Below are 21,119 nucleotides of genomic sequence, written 5' to 3' on the forward strand. Positions count from 1 at the left end.
ACCCTTCATTTGTCCCTCCCACCCCAATTGTTCCTGGGTTCCGAGATGATTGATAGGAAACGTTTAGTTAAGTCTGTAAATATTCATTAAGTACCATCTTGATGAGAGATGAAAAAAAGTAGGAAAAAAAAAAGACTTCTTCCCTTCCTCTGAAAAGCTTTTCTGTGGTAGGAGAGACAAGTCTAAAATGCATAAAACCATTGGTATAAGAAAGTATAGAATTGAGGGTTCTAGCTGACGTGAAGTTTTACCTGACACCAAGTCTAAATTTGCATCTTTGTAGCAACAGAAAAGGCTGCAAATACAGTGGGACACAGGGGGTGGTGAGTGGAGGGCCTCTGGATGAGGACTAGAGGTGCAAGTAATTCAAATTATATTTCTAAAGGACAAGGTTTTATAGCAATGTAGAGGCTGGTGAAGGTCTTGAGCTTCATGTGAAAAAGGAAATTGAATCTCAGGTGGAGAAATTGGGGGGAATTTGAGGAAAGGTTGAAGGAGAACAATTCATCAGATGAAAAAGGGCTTGATTTTTTTTTTTGAGGGCAGTTGGGGTTAAGTGACTTGCCCAAAGTCACACAGCTAGTAAGTATGTTAAGTGTCTGAGATCAGATTTGAACTCAGGTCCTCCTAACTTCAGGGCTGGTGCTCTATTCACTGCGCCACCTAGCCGCCCCTTAAAAAGTGTTTAATTTGAATGAGGAAAAAGACTGAGTAGAAGGAATTTGAGGAAATTTCAAAGAGAAGATCCAGAAAGGTAAATAGAAACAAAAAGGGAGGAAAGGTGTTAAGGATGCACATAGGAGGTGAGTTGGAAATCCCCAAAAGCAGTTTGAAAGATAGAACTGAGGCTCATGGAAAGCAGGCAGAATTTTTGGTGACTTGAACTATTTATATTTCTGCTACAGTTTTTAAAATGAAATTTTTTTTTCAATCAACATCCATTTATTTTCTTTTTCTCCCACCTTCCACCCATGCTGGGTTTGGGGTGGGGAGGAAATAAAATCTACCTAAAATATGAATAAACAAAACAAATTCTTACATTGACTATGCCCAAAGATACATGTCTCGTTCTGCATATCAGTCCATCACTTTTCTTTCAGGAAATGAACAGAATTCTGTGTCATTGGTCCTCTGGAAATGTGGTTAATCAGAGTTCCTAAGTCTCTCAGAGTTATTCATTTTTTAATTTATATTTTCATTATGAAGAATTCTATCATTTTATTATATTAACATATTATTATATAGTTATTACTGTATAAATTGTTCTCTGACTGATGCTCACTTCAGTCTGTATCATTTCGTACAGGTTTTCCTTCTCTGAAACCATCCCTTCAGTGTTTTTCATGGCACAGTAACATTACATAACTTTTACATGCCATAATTTGCTCAGATATTCCCTGATGGATAGGTACCCTCTAAGTTTACAGTACTTTACCACCACAAAAAGAGCTGCTGTAAATATTTTTGTACATATAGGACCTTTCCAAAGTAAAGGTTGCTCAGGATGTTAAAGGGTTCTAAAGTAGGATATTTGTGAAAAGGTTTTGAGGGATGGATGCCTCTCCACCATTCCAGTTTATAAGAAACCATAAAACATTCCTGGGAAATCCAGAAGCCAGGTTATAATGGAAAGACAAAGTAGGAGAAGGGTTTGAAGTGAAAACGAAAGAAACTGTGCCCTAGTGAAACCACATAAGAAGTATTGTCGTTTCTGGACCCCACATTTAGGTAGGACATTGACACACTAGAAAGATTCCAGGAAAGGTTATCTGGGATAATAAAGGACTTGAGACCATGCCATACAAAGATATTGGAAGAAACTGGGCATAATTAGTTCAAAGAAGAGAAGATTCAGAGGGAATATTATAGCTGTTCCCAAGAATTTGAAGGACTATCTAGTGAAAGAAAAATTAGTCTTGTTCTCTTTGGCACCAGAGGGCAAAACTAGGAATATTATGTGAAAGTTTCAAAGAAGCAAATTTAGGCTTGATATCTGGTTTCCTTAATCATTAAAGATGTTCAGAAGTAGAACAAGATGCCTTAGGGAGGGAGTGGGTTCTTACATCTTTGGGTGACCACTTTTTTCCCCAATTTTTTAAAACATTTTTAAAGTTTTGACTTCCAAATTCTATCCTTCCCTCACTCTGTCACCTCCTCCCTCCCTGAGACAGTAAGCAATCATACATAGGTTATACATGTGCAATTATGTAAAACATTTCCATATTAGTCATTTTGTATAAGAAGACTTGAATAAAAGAAAAACATGAAGGAAAGTAAAAAATAGCATGCTTCTGTCTATATTCAGACAATATCAGTTCTTTTGCTGGAGGTGGATAGCATGTATCATCATTAGTTTTTTGTTTGTCTTGGATCATTGTATTGCTGATAATAGCTAAGTCATTCACAATCTTCATTGAACAATATTGCTGTTACTATGTACAATGTTCTCCTGGTTCTGTTCACTTCACTATGCTTGAGTTCATGTAAGTCTTTCTGGGTTTTTCTGAAATCATCCTGTTTGTTATTTCTTATAGCACAATAATATTCCATTACAGTCATATATCACAGCATGTTTAGCCATTCCCCTATTGATGGGCGTCTCTTTGATTTCCAATTCTTAGCCACCACAAAAAGAGCTGCTATAAATATGTACAAATAAGTCCTCTTACCTTTTTTTCTATGGGTGACCACTTTTTGTATATGTTCATAGGGATTGGGGGGGCGGTGAATTGGATTAGATGGCTACTCACTATGCCCTTCCTAAAATGTGGTACCCAGATTCAGTTTAATTAGGGCAGAATTCAGCAGGACTTTTGGCTCTGTAGTTCTGGATACTTTGTTTCAATGTGGTTTTTTGCTATATCACACTCATGAGTCATATTGATGTTTACAGTCAGTTAAAACTTCAGAAATCTTTTTTTAATATTTTATTTTTTCTCAATTAGACATCAAGACAATTTTTAGCATTTATTTTTACAAGATTTTGAAATCCAAATTCTTCTTCCTCCATCCCCTACCTCTTCCTAAAATGATAGGCAATTTCATATAGGTTATGTGTGCACTAACATGTGAAACATATTTCCATATTAGTCACAGTTGTTAAAGAAGAAACAGATCAAAAGAAAAAAATGATAAAGAATAAGTGAAGAAACTATGCTTTCATCTGTATTCAAAGTTCATCAGTTCTTTATCTGTATGTGAATAACATTTTCTACCTTGAGTTCTTTGGAATTGTCTTGGAACATTGTGTTGCTGAGAAGAACTGAATCATTCATATTTGATCATCACACAATGGGTTGCTGATACTGTATACAGTGATTTCTTGGAACTGCTCATTTCACTTTGCATCAGTTCATACAAATCTTTCCAAGGTTTTCTGAAATCTACCTGTTTATCATTTCTTATTGCACAATAGTGTTGCATTACATTCATATGCCACAGCTTGTTCAGCCATTCCCCAACAGGTGGAGATACCCTCAGTTTCCCATATTTTGCCACCATGAAAGAGACTGCTATAAATATTTTTACATATGTAAGTCTTTTTCCCTTTTTTTGTGACATCACCTAGTAGTGGTATAGCTAGGATCAAAGGGTATACACAGTTTGGTTGCAATTTGAGCATTGTTCCCAGTTTTTCTCCAGAATTGTTGAATCATTCCACAACTCCACCAGCAGTGCATTAGTGTCCTAACTTTCCCACATCCTTGCCAACATTTATCATTTTCCTTTTTTTGTCATGTTAACCAATCTGATTGGTGTGAGGTGGTACCTTACTTGCATTTCTCTAATTGAAAATGATTTAGAGCACTTCTTCATATGCCTGTAGGTAGCTTTGATTTCTTCATCTGAAAACTGCCTGTTCATATCCTTTAAGCATTTATCTATTGGGGAATGGCTTGTATTCTTATAAATTTGACTTAGTTCTGAGAACTTTCTCAAAGATATTTGCTGAAAATATTATGTGCCAGCTTTCTGCTTTCCTTCTAATATTGGTTGTATTGGTTTTGTTTGTGCAAAAGCTTTTTAATTTAATATAATCAAAATTCTCTATTTTGCATTTTATCATGCTCTCTATCTCTTGGTCATGAACCTATAGCACACTTAATACGGGAATCATTTTTAGATAAGCTGATGTCTGTCCATACCTCCCTCATCTTGTTTTTGTGAAGTTGATTTTTTAAAAAATTGTGTAAGACTTTATATTTATCCTAATTAAATTTCCTCCCATTAGATTTGACCCAGCATGCTACTGGCCTCTTGAGATCTTTTTAGTTCCTGATTCTCTTCCTCTCCATCTGATATCCCACCATCTTCTTACCAGTCTACAAAGTGGGATAATCATGACATCAAATTTGTTATCCAAGTCATTGAAACGATGGCAGTTTTATTGGTTACCTTCTAAGATGCCTTTTATGAACGGCTATGTTTTGCAGGGCATAAACTTCCTCATCAAAACAAACTCAAAAAACACTTGACAGTTGACCTACATCACTGGACCTGTACTGAAAGCCTGGCCAGCCTTTGTGGTGCTTTGGAATAGAGTGTCAAGGTCACCTCTGTCCATTTATGAAGCACTGGAGTAGGACATCAGTGGAATCATTACATTTTAATGGGACAGCTGAGTCAAATTCTTTCTAATGGCATTTGAAAGCAATTTTTAATGGGAAGCTGTGGAGAAATAGATATAGGGAACAGGTCAAGCCTGGATGGTTGACCCTAGGGAGACAAGGGCATCCAGGTACTGAGAGGGTGATAGGAGAATTAGAGGGAACAAAAGCACAGATAGACACTGAAAGGGAAAGTGAGAGGGGCCACCTAGGGCAAAACCTGATACCTGCATAATTTTTCCTAGCCCTGACCCTGCACATATGGGAAACACACCCAAATACTATATGTAGAAAATCTTGTTTCCATTCTATTTTACTCCTTTCTACTCTTTACCTAGCTGTTACTGATTTATTCTATTACCACAGATAATATAGGTTGGAATTTTTGATTGATTTTTTACTTTCTATAGAAAATTCTATACTTTATTCCAGGAAGTGAAGTTCCAAATTAATAATTTTAGAGAGTGATCTGATCTGATTTCTTTATTTTCTTCAGCTAGATGCAGGGATTTTGTTTAGTAAGGTGATGAAAGGAGGGGAAACCCACTTAAATCTGATCAATATCCCTCCCTAATATAGTTTGTGATTTTTGATGCTAAAATAGCATTTATTCTGAGTCTCTATGCAGTCTGAATTTTTATCATGCTTTTCTAGAACACAAAGAAACATAACTACAGTCATATATAGTTTTTAAAATCATTCACCTCCTCATTCCCTTATTTCAATGTTTGTTCAAATCTGTTTGAAGCAAGGGAAGGAATAGAAAGTCATAGCTAAGTTATTGATCCTAACCAAGGACCTTGTGAGTGAGAAGGAGGGATTGTTATGAATTGGAGGATATGGAGAATCAACCAGGATTGGTGTTCATTTTTATAATGTAAAGAACTGAACTTGAATTCAGTAATAGAGTAAAAAGCAACGTATCTGATGTACCTTGTAATTACCCTTGAAAAAATTATTAAAATCATGTCATAAAAAAAGTACAAGATAAGTGTTCCTTTTTTGCATAGGCAGACCAAGTGCTTCACCTTATAGAGAGGATCTCTCCAAATCTCCCTACACAAGTAGCTTCCTGCCCCATGAATGCTGGTCTCACCCCGTATTCAGTTCTTTCAGGCATGTCCAACTCGTGATTTGGCGTTTGGGGTTTTCTTGACAAAGATACGGGAGTGGTTTGCCATTTACTTCTCTAACCTATTTTACAGATGAGAAAACTGAGGCAAACAAGTGACTTGCCCAGGGTCACAAATCTACTCCCTAGCTGATTTATATGGCCTGGGCTGAGGAGAGAGAGAACGCATCCACTGCCCATGAGTTTCTACTTACCAAGTTTCTAATTATACCTATGGCTGCAGAAATACAACCAAACTGTTTCACTTGCAAATCAGCAGAGCATGAGAATAGTTCTGATAGGGATTTCTTAAATGTGTCTTTTTTTCTCAAAAAATTGCTATTGGTACCCTGTAGCCCCACAACATGACCTCTTCCTGATCAGGAATGAGTACCCTTATTTGGGAACAGCCCAATATCCTGGTTATCCAGCCAAGCACTTAGCTACCAGGCTGGGCCCAGTTTTTAAGCTGACCCAATAGTGCTTCAACTCATTGGGGTGAGTTCCTGTGCCTGTGTCCTTCTATAGTACACAAGAAGGATGCAGTGTCCAGATATTTGTCCTGATTTTGTGAGGAAGGAAAAAGTCATTTTCTTGCCCGTGGAAAGTACATTACCTCTCACAGGACATTAGGTACCTTTCTGTGAATTAAAGGAGTTAATTTGCTAAATGACTACTGGTGATGTGAAGAAAAAGGTGTGTCTCTCCACAGAGGAGTATTATTTCCTTCTCACTGCTAGGATCAGTCTACTTTTCTTCCTTCCCGCAGCCCTGCCTCCCCCCAGATATTCAATTTTGATGGCTATCATATTCCTCAGTCTTCTTTTACATTTTCATTTGTAGCCCTTTTAAGCCGATAGTTCAGACGGTAAGACTTTTTAAATTGTTGAAATGGAATCCTTATGCATAAAGTCATTCTTTTTGAAGATAAACCAAGCTCTCATTGGCTTGGTTTCTCCACCATAGATAGCTCCTTGCATTCTATTAGCGCAGCGTGTGACTTCAGCTTCTAAAAAATTATTTAGAGAGTTAAGAAATTAATTTTGTTAAATTGTAGTAAACTTTGATTTCTAAGTGAGGTTCAAGATGAAGCACTTGGCTTGCTTATGAAAAGGGAAACATTTCTCCACTTTTTTACATTGATATGATGTTAATAATTTTCTATGAAGGATGGTTACACAGTACATCAGATATGCATGTTGTTTTTTTTACTCTATTACTGAATTCAAGTTCAGTGCTTGACACTATAAAAATAAACACCAATCCTGGTTGATTCTCCACATCCGCTAATTCATAACAATTCATCCCCTCTCTCTTTCCTTTTCTTCTCTGCAAATAGTATTGGGGTTTCATCCAGCTTAAACAAACAATTTCTAAATTCCTTTGGAAAAGCTGAGGGCCAAAGAATACCGGGTTTCATGCTGTTCCCCTCAAGAAGTGATGTGCTAAGTGTGGGATCCCCATAGCTCTTTCCCTAAGTGGTTTATGCCAGTCAATGTATTTAACAAAAGGAACAAGTCTCTTCACTGAACCATTAGGTATCCTGTGGGCAGTATGTAGTAAGTACTTAACAAATGCTTTGTAATTTAGTCATATATTTGAAGAACTGATTGTACTTTTAACTGTCTTTCTTCCTACATCTGTATTTATGTGTCTGGGAGTTTACTTATTTTTTTTGTCAGCTGTGAAGACTTGACTGGATAATGGGAACAAATATTGATTAGCCAAGCTTCTAGATTCTCTACCCCCTTTCTCCTGCTTCTGAAAACTTGTCATTGTCCCATTTCTTTCCAAATTAAGCTCCTTCCCTATTGACTAAACTGTTCCTCATAGGTATCATTCCTATCATCACATTCCACATCTGGTGAAAATAACTTCAGTGATCCCTCCTGTACTGTTCCAGATACTTATGGGAAAGCCTGTGGGTGGGAGCTTATTCTTTTTCACATTTCAGAGGGCTGTAGGACTTAGCGCCAGGATAGTTTTTAAAGATCAGCTAGTATAACCCCTTCATTTTACAGATGAGGAAACTAAGGAGCAGAGAAATAAAGGGGCTTGTGTAAAGTTGTTACAGGCACTGGAGCAAGATAAGGCAGGATCCAAATGCAGGCCTGATGACCCCAGATCTCCTCTTTCTACTGCACTGCATGTTTGTTGACTTTGTGTATTCTAGAATCCATCAGTCAAATCCATAAACACTTATTAAGAGCCAGGTGTATAGGAGGTTTTCAGGGAGGACGAGGGCTTTGAGGTTAGCTCAGGCAGGCACTGTGGAGTGTCCAGAGCTTGGTCGGACACCAAAGACACCAAGGTCATCCACTGCAGCCCAGGACATTGTCAGTTGTCCTGACTTTTGTCCTGTCACTGAACTTCACTGACTCTAGAAGGGTGAGCCAGACTGACGACTTTGTGCAACTTTGCCTCACTTAAATCCAGTTCTCACACAAGACAAGATATCACCCTGTGATATCATTGGTCCTTTTAAAAAATGGACAAACAATAATATTAAGAGCCTGCGGTGTGCCAGCCAGTATGCTAAGCATTAGTGATACAGAAAGAGGCAAGAGATAGTCCTTGCCCACAAGGAGTTCACAATCTACTTAAAATGTCTAAAATGCATTTGTTTTTATTGTAAATTGATTAATGAGGATTATATTTTGGTTCAGTAGAAAGTTCTGCATTTGGGGTGAGAGAAAAATAAATAAATAAAACTTATTCAAACAAAAGAGAGAAAGGCTTGAGTCCTTGGATGAGTCTCCTGACCTCTTGGGACTTCACTTTTCTCATCTGTAAAATGAGGGGATTGGACTAGATGACTCCTAAGGTCCCTTCCCACTCTGAATTTACAATTCTGTAACCCAGTTTGGTTCTGCCTAACTCCAACCTTCAGAAAACCCTCAAAGTGCTAAGATATTACTGAACCCTATTATCTCCCTCAAATGTCTTTGTCACCAAATGGACCTCAATCAGTCCCAAACATAAGCCTTCTGCTGTCAAAGATTTCCTGTCCAACTGGGGCCACCCAAATTCAGCTTCGATATTCTCTGTGGTTATTCTTCTCTGCCTTGAACAGTTTTTCTACCATTACAAACTTAGTGAGCTAATTAGGGTTCCCTCTTCTTCTTCCTCTGCTGTGTAGAAACATTGGGTTTTAAGCTACATCCAAGGTCACAGGATCATAGATTTTAAGCTTCAAAGGAATTCAAAGGCCAAATAGCCTTACTTCGAAGATAAAGAAACCTTGAGGCTTCCTGTGATTAAGTGACTTGCCCAAGGTCACACAGAAAATAACTGGACAAGGCCAGGATTCTAAACCCCATCTTCAAACTCCAAACCATTACTCTTTATTTTCCTGAATTAAACAATGTATGTTGTACATATGCTTTTACTCTCATTCCTAGTTTGTGAGCCTGCTCCCTCGATCTTCAAAGCATGCCCCACTTCTTTGACTTTCTCCTTCCCTCCCTCTTTCCCTATCTCTTTGGCTCCTGTGGTTACCAACAAAACAAGGTCCTCTTTAGTTTGGTTCACAGGTACAAACCTTCTGTCTCTACTCAGTCCCTAGGTCTGACCTGTGATTCTTGATTTACCCTGTTAGTGCTATTCTCCCTCCTTTGATACTTTACCCAGTCAACATCTTTGAATTATCCTCCCTTTTTGGGTACAGAGCCTAGGAAATTAAGGCTTCTGTACTCGGACCCCCTTTTCCTCATCTCTTCCCTCTGCCTAATACTGTGATAACAGCATTTCGAACTATTTCCAGGCGAATTGTCTTTGACTAAGTGATGTGTGTGATGTTTTCCTTACATTAAATCATTCTGATATCTGATTTAGTTTCTACAAATATTTTCATTTTGTTTTTCCCTCTTTTTATCACTCCTCCCTCCCTCCATTCCTGGTTTCTACTAATCAGTCAACTAATATTTATTAAGTGGCAATACTAGTAACTTGTACTCCAGGACCTTTCATTCTATTTAGAGAAATACCTAGGTACATACAAAACATAGTCAATACAGGGTAATTGAAGGGGGTGGTACATTGCGGCTTGGGCATAGAGTTCTGTGGAATTTGGGTAGCGCTTGAGCTGTACTTTGAAGGGAATCCGGGATTCCAGCATGCAGAGGGGAGGACAAAGCATAAGGGTATAGAAGTATAGAAGAACACTAAGGAGACAGCCTGTGTATGTAGATGGAATATTGTGTTTGAGCAGCAAGTTGGCCAGTTTGGCTGGAATAAAGGGTAGATAACAGGGAGTTGCATGTTATAAGCCTGGAGATATAAGCTGAAGCCAGATTGGGAAGTGTTCCGAGCATCCCCCTTTCATCTTTTAAAGGCACCATGGGGCCGCTGGAGTTTTCTTTGAGCAGGCAAGAGACAGAGCCGGGCTTTGATATAGGAATATCACTCTAGCAGCTGTTTGGAGGCTGGATTAAAGAGAGGGGAGTCTTGGGACAGGGAGACTAATCATCACTAAGAGATGATGAGGGCCTCAACAAAGGTATCAAGGATGGTGACTGTGGGGAGCAAAGTGGAGCTTGGAAGTAGAAACAATGAGATTTGGCGGCTGATTGGATCCATGCAATGAAGAAGAGTGAAGAGTTGGGGGTAGCTTAGAGCTTGTGAACATGAGTGATTAGAAGAATGGTGATAACCTTAACCGAAATAATTCTTTTATGGACATGGGAATTGATGTCCTTGGGGTATGTGGTTTGAAATGTACAGTTGACAGTTTGTGTTAGTGAACTGGAATTCAGGAGAGTTCCCATATGTTTTAGGGATATGAATAGATAAATATATGGATCCAAGGAACGTCATTATAAAGGTGATCATTCAGTCCCCGAGAACCGATGAGATGACAGAAAATGTTGAGAGGAAAAAAAAGAGGAAGCATTGGGTTATGCCCACTGGGAGAGGGAGGGACATGTTTGGTGATGAAAGGAATCCAAGAAGTAGTGACCAGCCAGGTAGGAAGAGAGCCAAGAGAAGCAGTTCTCTTCCTTGAAAATCTAGGGAATAGTGAATATCCAGGAGGAAGTGGTAGCCAGCAGCAATGTTGCTGGATTTGGTGATTGAGAGACTGCAGAAGTTCCTGCCTATCCATCACCCTCTTGCCTGTTTATGGGTTCTGACAACATTCTTATGTGCCCCTTCTTTCATGTTTGATAAGTTCATATGCTGCAAAACAAGTATAGTATACCTGTAGTAACTTGGGAGGTTAGCAGAATGACTGATCAATGTGATCAGGGCTTGGGAACTTCTCTAAATTTTTCAACATTTTTTTCTGCCTTTTAAACAAAATTGATTTGATCACAAATGTCACTGGTGTACATTTTATAGCAGTGGGTCAGAAAAGTTTTTTTTCCTTAATTCTTCTATCCCTTTTTTTTGGCTATTGGCAAATGCCCTGATTTTTTTTTTAATTCAACAAGTATTTATTAAGCTCTGGAGATGCTCAACCATAGAGGATAAGTGCTCAATTAGGAAATGTAATGATGGTGGAGGAATCCAGAACACAGTGAGGGAAATAGGATGTTCGTACTCATCACTCATGATGATTTTGTCGTTATGAAAATACTGTGGAATAGTAGACAGTTGCATTTTACAGAAATGTTCGTGAAATAAGCAGAGAACAGCACAGAACACATTGCAATTGATTCTTTGAAAACTCTTCAAAGATATTTGTCCTTTTCTCACTACATTTGGCCACCACATTTATGTTCCCTTTCCTTCCCAAACATATTTGAAGCATGGAGAAAACCATGGATGGGATGTTGTGGTTGGGTGGCTGGACTGAACACTTAAAAAACTATTGGAGGCTTGGGAGATGGAGGAAACGACTTCTATGAAGAGTTGGCCAAATGCTACCATGGTTGCTACAACCAGCCAAACTGTTGAAGTTATTCCATTCACCCCAAAGCTACTGTTCAGATATTTTTGAGAGTAGAGAAGGTTGGGGAACCACTGAGGGAGGCTTATTTGGAAGTAAATTTTATTTGAAAATAAATTCAAACCTCTTGACCTCCAGGAACCTGAGCTGCAGTGGGTTATACCGATCAGGTGTCTGTACTAAGTTTGACATTAATGTGGTAAGTATCTGGGAGTGGAGGATCACCAGGCTGCTTAAGAGGCGTGAACCTTGTTTATACTAATATCCTGGAGAAGGAAAGAAGGAAGGAGAGGAGGGAGGAAGGAAAGAAGGAAGATTTTGAAAAATTATTGTGAAACAGCATATTTGATAAATGTTACAAAAATGAAATTGATAGGACTTGCAACAGATTGGGAGATCAGGTATGGAGTGTGTGTGTGTGTGTGTGTGTGTGTGTGTATGTGTGTGTGAGTTCGAGGGAGGGGAGTGCTGTCTGGGATGATACTTAAGTTGTAAGCATAGGAAGATGGTGGGTACCATTGGGGAGTTAGGAAGAGGGGAGAGTTTAGGTGGAAAGATAATCAGTTCAGTTTTGGACACGTCAAGTTTAAAATGTCTACAAGACATAGTCTTTGAGAGCAGCCTACACCGTACTGAGGGGCTGTGACTTGCCTAGGGGCCCACAGCTAGCATATGTTAGAAGAAGGGCTTGGCTTTGGAGGAAATTGAAATGTCTTATTAAACCACCCAAGTTTCAGTATCATTTTCAGCTTTAAATTGTAGCAAAGGCCTGGCAGACACAGACCCAGACCCAGACCCAGACTGGTTTCAGTTTGGGAGTAGGGGAGGCAATCACATTCTTCTCTTTTCACTCTCCATGCACTGCTTTCAGAACTCCCCAATGCGCACACATGTAGCAGTCATCAGTGCTTTGAAAACAAATAGATAACCCATCCCTCCCATTGGTGGGCTGATGCAGCCTTCAGCCCTGAGCGGAGCAAACTGACTTCATGTGATTACAGGGAGAAGGCAGACTGGATCAGGATGAAAGCCCAGTGATTGACTGCAGCAGACTTCTCCTTTTTTATCTCTGCCGAAGCATCCACATCAATCCTTGTAACCCAGCCAGCTCCTCTGCCTCCTTTGCCCCCCTTCCCCAGCTTGGGCTGGGTGTTTCCATTTCAGCATGTTGTGATTCATCTAGCATTAAAAGAAAAACAGAAAGGTGGGAAATGTTGTTCTTTGGACTGCCCAGCACAAAAGGCGTCCTAGGGAACAAAGGCTGCAAACTGGGAATAATTGACGTGCCTGGGAATAATGAGAGGAAAGACAGAATATGTCTAATCAGTTAGCAGTGCTAACACTCACAGAGGCTTTCCTTTCCTCCTAGTACTTCCTTTGCTGGGCATCTGGCTGGTATTATCGTTGGACTGATGTATACTCTGGGGCCTCTGAAGAGGATCATGGAAGCTTGTGCAGGTACCGAGCAAACACCATTGGCAGGGCAAGAAGCTGAAAGCCCGTCTTCACTTTAAAGGAGGCCCAGGCAGTCCCTCGTTTCTCATCGTGCCAGGGTTTCCCTACCAGCTAAAAATAAATCTATCCCGGCCCAGACTCTGCAAGCACAAAAATGAAAATAGCTGCTGTCTTTTAATATTCCTTAAGCCACGTTGAAGGTGCAAAGTTGCAAATTCAAGTTTCAAGTCTCATCCTTTCCAGGTAGAGGGATGAAAATGTAAATTCTCAGCCTTAGAGCTATCCTGGGAGCCTCTGAGATGTTCTGGAAAATGGCATGTGCTGAGGTTCTTTAAAATATCCCATATTATGGTCTGTTCTAAGGATGGGTACTGGACTTGGGATTTCATTGGTATAGGATACTCCTGGGTGAGGAAATTCCTCCCTCTGTCAGTTCAGGCCAGCACCTTTACTCTAACCTAATTATCTTAAAGAATTACATAAGGATGAAAGGAAGGGAAAAACCCAGTATTTATTAAGTGCCTACTATCTGCTGTGCAGAAAACCCAGATTTTGTTAAGGGCCTACTATATGCTGAGCACATTATAAATGGTATCTTATTTGATCTTCGTGGCAACCCTGGGAGGTAGGTGCTGTAATTATATCCATTGTATAATTGAGGAAACTGGCGAACAGAGGTTAAATGACCAGCTAGAAAGTGCCAGAGGTCAGATTTAAACTTACGTCTTCCTGACCCCAGGAGCAGTGATCTATAATAGCAGCTGGTCTGGTTCAAAGGGAGAATTCAAATCTAGGTCTTCCAACTGTAAGACCAAAGATCTGGCCTCTAGACCACACTGCCTTTCTTTAAAATTATACAAATTGCCCATGTGCAGTTCTGTCCTGAAATGGAATGGAAATCCAACTACCTGATATTTAGGATTCCTGTATGATAGACATTTACTCAGGCTAAGGAAAAAAAAACAAAACTGGAAGTTATTTTTACCTATAATTATTATTATTTTTATTTTCAATGAATTCCCCTCCCATTTTGGAAAATATTCTAGGTGTGTAATAAATGCTTTACAAAAATTGCACTATGCTAGGTGCTTAATAAATGCTTCTTTCAAAAAATTACACTATGCTAGGTGCTTAATAAATGCTTTTTAAAAAATTGCACTATGCCAGGTGCTTAATAAATGCTTAAAAAAAAGCACTTTGCAAGCCTTAAAGTGATATAGGAATGCTAGCTGTTGTGGTTACTAGACTGGCCTGGGTGCTTCCTCAAATGAAGGGTTAGGGAGAAGCTGTCTAGTTGGAGAAAGAGCCTGTACTTCATGAGAAGAGGCTGCTGGGAAAAAAACCTATTTTTCTGGGAGAGGACACTACACAGGGTTTTTATCAGAAATGTCCAGTAGGTCCAAGAGCTCCATTGTGGTCACCATCTCTTCCGCATCATTGGTCCTGCTGGGGATGACCTCATATCCCTCTCCTTGGTTCTGTCTTGCCGTTCACTGGAAGCAGGAATGTGGGACTTGGGACATGTGGGGAGGTAGTTCATGTAGCATCTTTGGGTGACAAGTTCTGTCTACAGCAGGGTCTTGTCTCCGCTATTACAGTTCTCGTTAAACATATACCGCTTGTTGCAGAAGTCCAGCTAGCAGTCACCTTCATCAGCAGGAATGAGCAGGGCAAGATCAGAGCCCTCGTTTTTCTTATATCATCTGTTTCTTTTGCAGCTGATGCCAAATTAACGTCTCAACAGCCATAATCATTTTAAGATTTCTCCATGTGTGGCGTGGCTAGGTGGCACAATGAATAGAGCACTGGCCCTGGAGTCAGACCTGAGTTCAAATCTGACCTCAGACACTTAACACAAAAACTAGCCGTGTGACCTTGGGCAAGTCACTTAACCCCAACTGCCCTCCAAAAAGCAAAAAAAAAAAGATTTCTCCATGTGCTTCCCCCACCCTAAAAAAAAAGTGCCCAGCTTGTTGGAGGATGAATAGTGGGCACCTAGATCATATGGTGGGTGGAACGCTGAGCATAGAGTCAGGAAGACCTGAGTTCAAATCCACCCTCAGACACTTACTAAGTGACTCTGGGTCAGTCACTTAACTCCTGTTTGCTTCAGTTTTCTCATTTGTAAAATGGAGATAGTAATAGTCTTTCCTTCCCGGGGTTGTTGTGATGATCAAATGAGATAAGTTATAAAGTGCTGGGCACAGTGCCTATGTGACACGTGGTATCTGCTATGGATGTTAGCATCATTGTTGAGAATGAAAACGGAAATTTTCACCAGTTAATATTCTATCTTCTGTCAGTCTTTCTCATTTTGTGGACATCATGAATAAAGTTTGACTGATATTTTTATTTTATTTTGTTTTATTTATTTTATTTTATTGCTGTTTGGAGGGGGAAAGGTAGGGCAATTTGGGGTTAAGTGACTTGCCCAAGGTCACACGGCTAGTTTTTGTGTTAAGTGTCTGAGGCTGTATTTGAACTCGGGTCCTTCTGACTCCAGGGCCAGTGCTCTATTCACTGCACCTAGGCACCCTTGATAAGTGTTTTTAAAAAAATGCATTTGTTCTCTCTTCAGAAACACAGTGAATTTGTACTCAAGAGTATTTTGAAGTACTACAGTCTGTGAATCATAGTGTAATAAGTCTGGAGACCGGAAGCACCTAAGAGACCATCAAGTACAAGCAACCCTTTCATTTTTGAGTTTCAAGCCCCAGCAGGTTAAGAGTTAAATGATTTGACCAAGGTCACTTAGCAAATATTAAAGGTCAGAGATGAACCCAGGTTTTCCCACTACACAGCCACTGAACTTTTCACTTTACTATGTGACTAGCTGCCTAGACATTATGGATAAGGATTTATTCATTTAACCTGTTATCAACTATAGACAATGTACCCATGCCATTTCTGCAAGGAATGAATTGTACAAGGGAGAAAATAAACCTTCTTTCTTTCCTAGACAAGTTGAAGACATTAAAAAAAATTTGCAATTCAACCCAAGTATCAGCAAAATGATTATAATATTGAATTGTGCTTTTTTATTATGAAACTAGCCATCATTACCAAACACAAATATTTTGACATACAAGGAAGAACAAAGTAGGCTCAATTATATATGCATCCAGGAACTTCGGTCACTGGCTGTGGTTTTTTTTTTAAAGCATAGATTAAATTGAACGAGGTAGTAACAAAACTGCCCTGATTTGTTTATATCCCTTTTTGAACTTTTTGGTTTTCTTTATATTTTAAATGTGAGTATAATTTATAAAGTATAAAAATATCTCATGTCTCTTTTTATTTTTCTTGATTTAGGTATATTTTCCTTCAACACCCATTACCCAAGACAGCAGTATTACTTCAATAATACAGGTAAATTCTTTATGAAAATGTCTTCAATGATGTTTTTTAAACATTTCTTTTATATGATTTCATCTGTGTGGGAACCTTCTCCACCCAAGGAGATTAGTAAGGGTTAAGTGACTTGACCTCGGTCACTTAGCCAGAGGTTAGACTTGGACCCAGATCTTACTGACACTAAATCCAGTGGTCTGTTCACTATACCACAATGCTTATTATTGCTTATTCCATTTATTAATTATCAGTTTACTATTTTACTAATTAATCTGTAGGTTCTGGTTTATTAATGTATTATTACTATAAGTGGTTATTCAATTCATTATGATTTATTGAGAAACAAAATAAAGTTTCCTCCTTTACAGTAGTACTGCTAGCATGTCTCGTTGTGGTAGGGAGGTGATGCTGGTTTTTCAAAGGCTCTGCCAGGGAGGTTCAAGTTCTGGCTGATCTTATTAAGCTAGGGAGGCTGTGAATATGCTGTCCCATTGATGGACGGTGTGCCCATGAACTGAGGGGCCCCCTGCCTACATACAGAGGTGCTTATCACCAGCTTGGCCAATAGGGTATGGCTTTTCTTTGGCCCCAACAGCCCTTGAAGATGTCTAGCAGTTCTCTTGTTCTAGAGCACTTCCTTTCCCATCGTTCTAGAGCCGTCCCCTTCAATGTTAGAGGCATGAATGCTCACACCAGTAAAATCAGGGATCTTTGACAGGTTGACGCAAAGAATGGCTACTCCAGTTGACTATTTTTTTTTTTTTAAGCAATTGGGGTTAAGTAACTTGCTCAAGGTTACATGGCCAGTTATTTCTGGGTGTGGTGCTAAGTGTTGGAGCCCGTATTCGATCCCCAGGTCATCTCAACACTGGAGCCAGTGCTCTTACTCTCTGAGCCACCTGACCACCCCTAAGCAATTGGGGTTAAGTGACTTGCTCAAGGTTACATGAGCAGGTGTTTCTGGGTGGGTGCTAAGTGTCTGAGCCTGGATTCGATCCCCAGGTCATCCCGACACTGGAGCCGGTGCTCTTACTTGCTGTGCTACCTGGCCACCCCCCAATTGACTGTTTTTAAAATAATGATGGTGATGATGACAAAAATAATACTCTGTTCTAGGGAGGGACTCAGAACTCTTTCAGACACGTGATAGAGCATTTCATTTGTCCCTGAAGGAAGTTAAAAGTAAGGTTATTAAAGAGGGGATGGACTAGGAAGGGGAGTTGGTAACAGGAGTGGTGAGAAGGAGTATTAGGTAGGAAAAAAATGTGTCAAGAGAAAGCCACAGGCATGGTAAAGTCCAAGCTAGAGCATGGGATCGCTCACTCCTAGCCCGGAGGCCTTTTCATTTAGCTCTTACTGCTGAGTTTTAGGGACTGTCTTCAATTAAACAAGACTACCCTAGCACATTTTCTAAATATCATTACCAAACTGAGAGAGCGCCTCTGAAATAAAGTGATATTAGGTGGGATGAATAGAATGCATTGTTTCTTCTCCCTATTTTCTAGTAAATAGGTGGGGCAGAGTGCTTGCTTCAAATGCGTAGGTCAAGGGCTGTATGTACCACATTCCAGCTACCCCAGGGAGCCCTGGGGTAACTGGAGCATTGCCACATGACGTGCTAGGGAAACAGCAGGCTTGGAAAGTACTATATGTCCTTTGCATGCATGCCGATTTATAACAGCTATAGAGTTCAAAATATAGAGTTGTGGATTTATTTTAAAGAGTGGGTCTGAAGGACCCACTCTTTATAATGAGCCTGTGTTTTGACCTGCAGATCCAAATCTGTTGCCTTTTCTTTATTTGATCATAAAGTGTTAAAGCTTTTTTTTTTTTTTAAATCTATCAGTTATACTTATTCCACTGTAGAAAGAGAAAAAAATACAGAGATGACCCACATCCTCAAGACATTTATAATTTAATTGGTGACACAGGACCAATACATAACAAAGAAACACAATCTTCGGCAAATAACGTGATGCTTTTGCCTAATGGACTGTAGAGTAATGGGAATTGATTTATTCCAGGTATAGTTAGTGAGGACTAGGTGAGAAAGAGAGCAGCCTGGGTGGGATGTATATAGCATGTGTGGTAAGGAAGCATGCTTTCCCATGTTTTGAAAGTTGAGAATATTTAGCTATCTTCAAGTATTTTTGAAAGGCAGCCACTTAAAAAAAAAAAAAGACGGAATAGGATGTATTGTGTTTGGCCCCAGGTGGCAGAATGAGAAGCAATGGGTAGAAATGACAAAGAAGCTTTTTTAAGTAGTTTTTTTTTTTCATTTTCATTTAATAAGCATTTATTTTCCTTTTCTCTCCATCCAGGTCTTCCCCCTCCCTCAGGGTGATAGATTGCTTCTCTGGTAACTAGCTACCATTAAGTTAACCTGGCAGAATTGAGAAAATAATATTCTTTAAATAGACAAGTCACAAGCTATACCCTCCTCAAATAAAAACATAGGTCTCATTCTGCATCTTGAATCGATAACCTCTCTGGAAGGAGATAGTTGGTATGATTTATCATTAGTCCTCTGGAATCAAGTTCTTAAGTCTTTCAAAGTTGTTTATTTTTACAAGCAACATAAATTTTCTTCTGGGCCTGTTGACTCTACCTCAGTTTATACAATGTGTCTTTACAGATTTCGCTGAAGCTGCCTCTTACGTCATTTCCAATGGCATGGTGGTATTCTATTCTATTCATGGACCATAATTTGTTTAGCCATTCTCCAAATGATGGCATGATGGATAGGATGATTATAATTTTTAATTGTTCTTTTGCATGATTAATTTAGTCATCATAACCAAATAAAAATGAAAGCTTATTAGGAAGAACAAAATAGAGGAATATAGAAAAGCATGCCCAGTGAGCATCCAGGCTGCTTTGGAAGGTAAAGCATTTTCCCTTTAAGATTTAAAGATCTTAAAGCAATGAGCGGACAACCACTTGCTGGGTATGTGGTAAAGGGGTCTCCGGGTCCGATGGTGCGGGGGAGATTGCCATTGAGCCTCCTCCCAACTCTGGTAACCCATGAACCATGGTAATTGTCTAGTTTGCCTATTGAATTTTTTATCAATTTTAAAGCCCTGCTGATAGGGTTGTTTCAGTCACTACAAAAAGACTGGTGCGTGATCACCAGCCACGTTCATACTGTGTGATGTTAAAGACCATCCGGCAGCTGACTTGCTACAGCTGTTGGTTGTGGCTTAGCTTTTTATATATACTAATGCTTGTTATTTATTAAACTGAGAGCACAGGGCATTTTTTGGCAGTGGATGGGGCAGAATGTCTTGTAAAACTGACAGTAACAAAAGCTTTTTTTTTTTTTAATAACACTGTTCTGTCAGTGTTAAATCAGAAACAGTGAGTGTGTTCACAGCTTATTTCTGGTTGTGACAGTCAGGGTGACAGCAGGTTTGCTTCCCTGCGTTTTCATTACCTCTGGTAACTAGGCACCATTAACTTAACCTAGCAGAATTAAGAATAATTCTTTAAATAGTCAGTTCACAAGATATCCCAATTGGTAATTGGAAAAGAGAAAAATGAGATTGGTTCTCACCATTATAACTTTGAGAAATAATAATACAGCCTCCAAACTCTTTTTGCAAGATGGCAAAAGATGCAGGAGAGAGAGCCATGGGGAGAGGTCAGGAATGGAAAGATAAATCTGGGATTCATCAATGTGAGGGTTATAATCAAGGGCATGGGAATGGATGAGATAACCCAGGGTGTAGATAGGGAGAATCATCCTTGAAAATATGTAGCAGTCCTAACCTCCCTTGGCATAGTACACTAATCCTTCACTAACATGATAGTCAAAATGTCCTTGATTTCAAAAATTCACTTTCAAACCCAAACCTTTTCTGTGGCTATGTCCCCCATATTCAATTCAAGAAACATTTTATTAAGTACCTATTATGTGTAAGGAACTGTGTCAGGCACTGGGGACTCCAAAGGTAAAAATTGTATAGACCCTACCTTTAATGTGATCATCTTCTACTGGGAAGAATGTCATGCACAAAAATAAACTACAGCATGGGGAACAAAGGGGACAAAATACTATAGGAGTATCTGAGGGATGAGAGAATGCTCCCAGCCTGGAGAATCAGGGAAGGCCTGGAGGAGTCTCCTGAGCTAAGCTTTTGAAGGAAGATAAAAATGAGAGGAGCATGTACGTTGCAGGCTTCAGTGAGTGCATGGAAGCCAGAGGTGACATGTTGGATTTGGAGGAGTACCCACTGGCCGCATTTGTCTGTAATACAATGTTTGGGAAGGGTAGTGATATGAAATGAAGTGCTATAGGTATCCTAGATCCAGAGCTAGGGATCATCTAACCAGATTTTGGAGCGCTTAACATAGTCCCTGGCATGTTACAGACCCTTAATATTGGTTAATTGATTGATTGGAAAACTTTTATTGAGTTTTAATTTTAATACTAGAAGCAATAGTGAGTTATGGAAGATATTGTTTTGTTTTGTTTTGAATCAAAGGATTGACACAGTCAGATTTGGTGCCTTAGGGATATTACTTGGGAAGCTAGATAAAGAATGGAATGGAGATGGGAGATACTGGAAGATCAGTTTAGAAGCTAATGCAGTAGTTCAGTCAGGAGGTGAAGCTGCCGACAAGTCTGGTCATGGTATGGATGGAGAAAAGGGCTGTAATGGAGCTGGATGTGATGGGTCTTGGCAGCCAGGACGTACGTACGGGGGGG

At 39.5% G+C, this 21,119-nt stretch overlaps 1 protein-coding gene across 5 annotated transcripts in view; it reads left to right on the forward strand.

Annotated features, from left to right (window-relative positions):
- RHBDD1 (rhomboid domain containing 1) overlaps nt 1-21,119 on the forward strand; it is a 220,733-nt gene that overhangs the window by 83,555 nt on the left and 116,059 nt on the right. For all 5 annotated transcript variants that reach the window (XM_069104551.1, XM_069104549.1, XM_069104548.1 and 2 more), the window contains 2 exons: nt 12,975-13,063; nt 16,373-16,429. In XM_069104551.1, coding sequence (XP_068960652.1) covers nt 12,975-13,063; nt 16,373-16,429 — 146 coding nt within the window. The remainder of the gene's footprint in view (nt 1-12,974; nt 13,064-16,372; nt 16,430-21,119) is intronic.

Source organism: Petaurus breviceps, unplaced genomic scaffold (assembly GCF_028583685.1).
Source record: "Petaurus breviceps papuanus isolate PSGF00001 unplaced genomic scaffold, PetGlider_PUasm1.0 688, whole genome shotgun sequence".
Taxonomy (NCBI): Eukaryota; Metazoa; Chordata; class Mammalia; order Diprotodontia; family Petauridae; genus Petaurus; species Petaurus breviceps.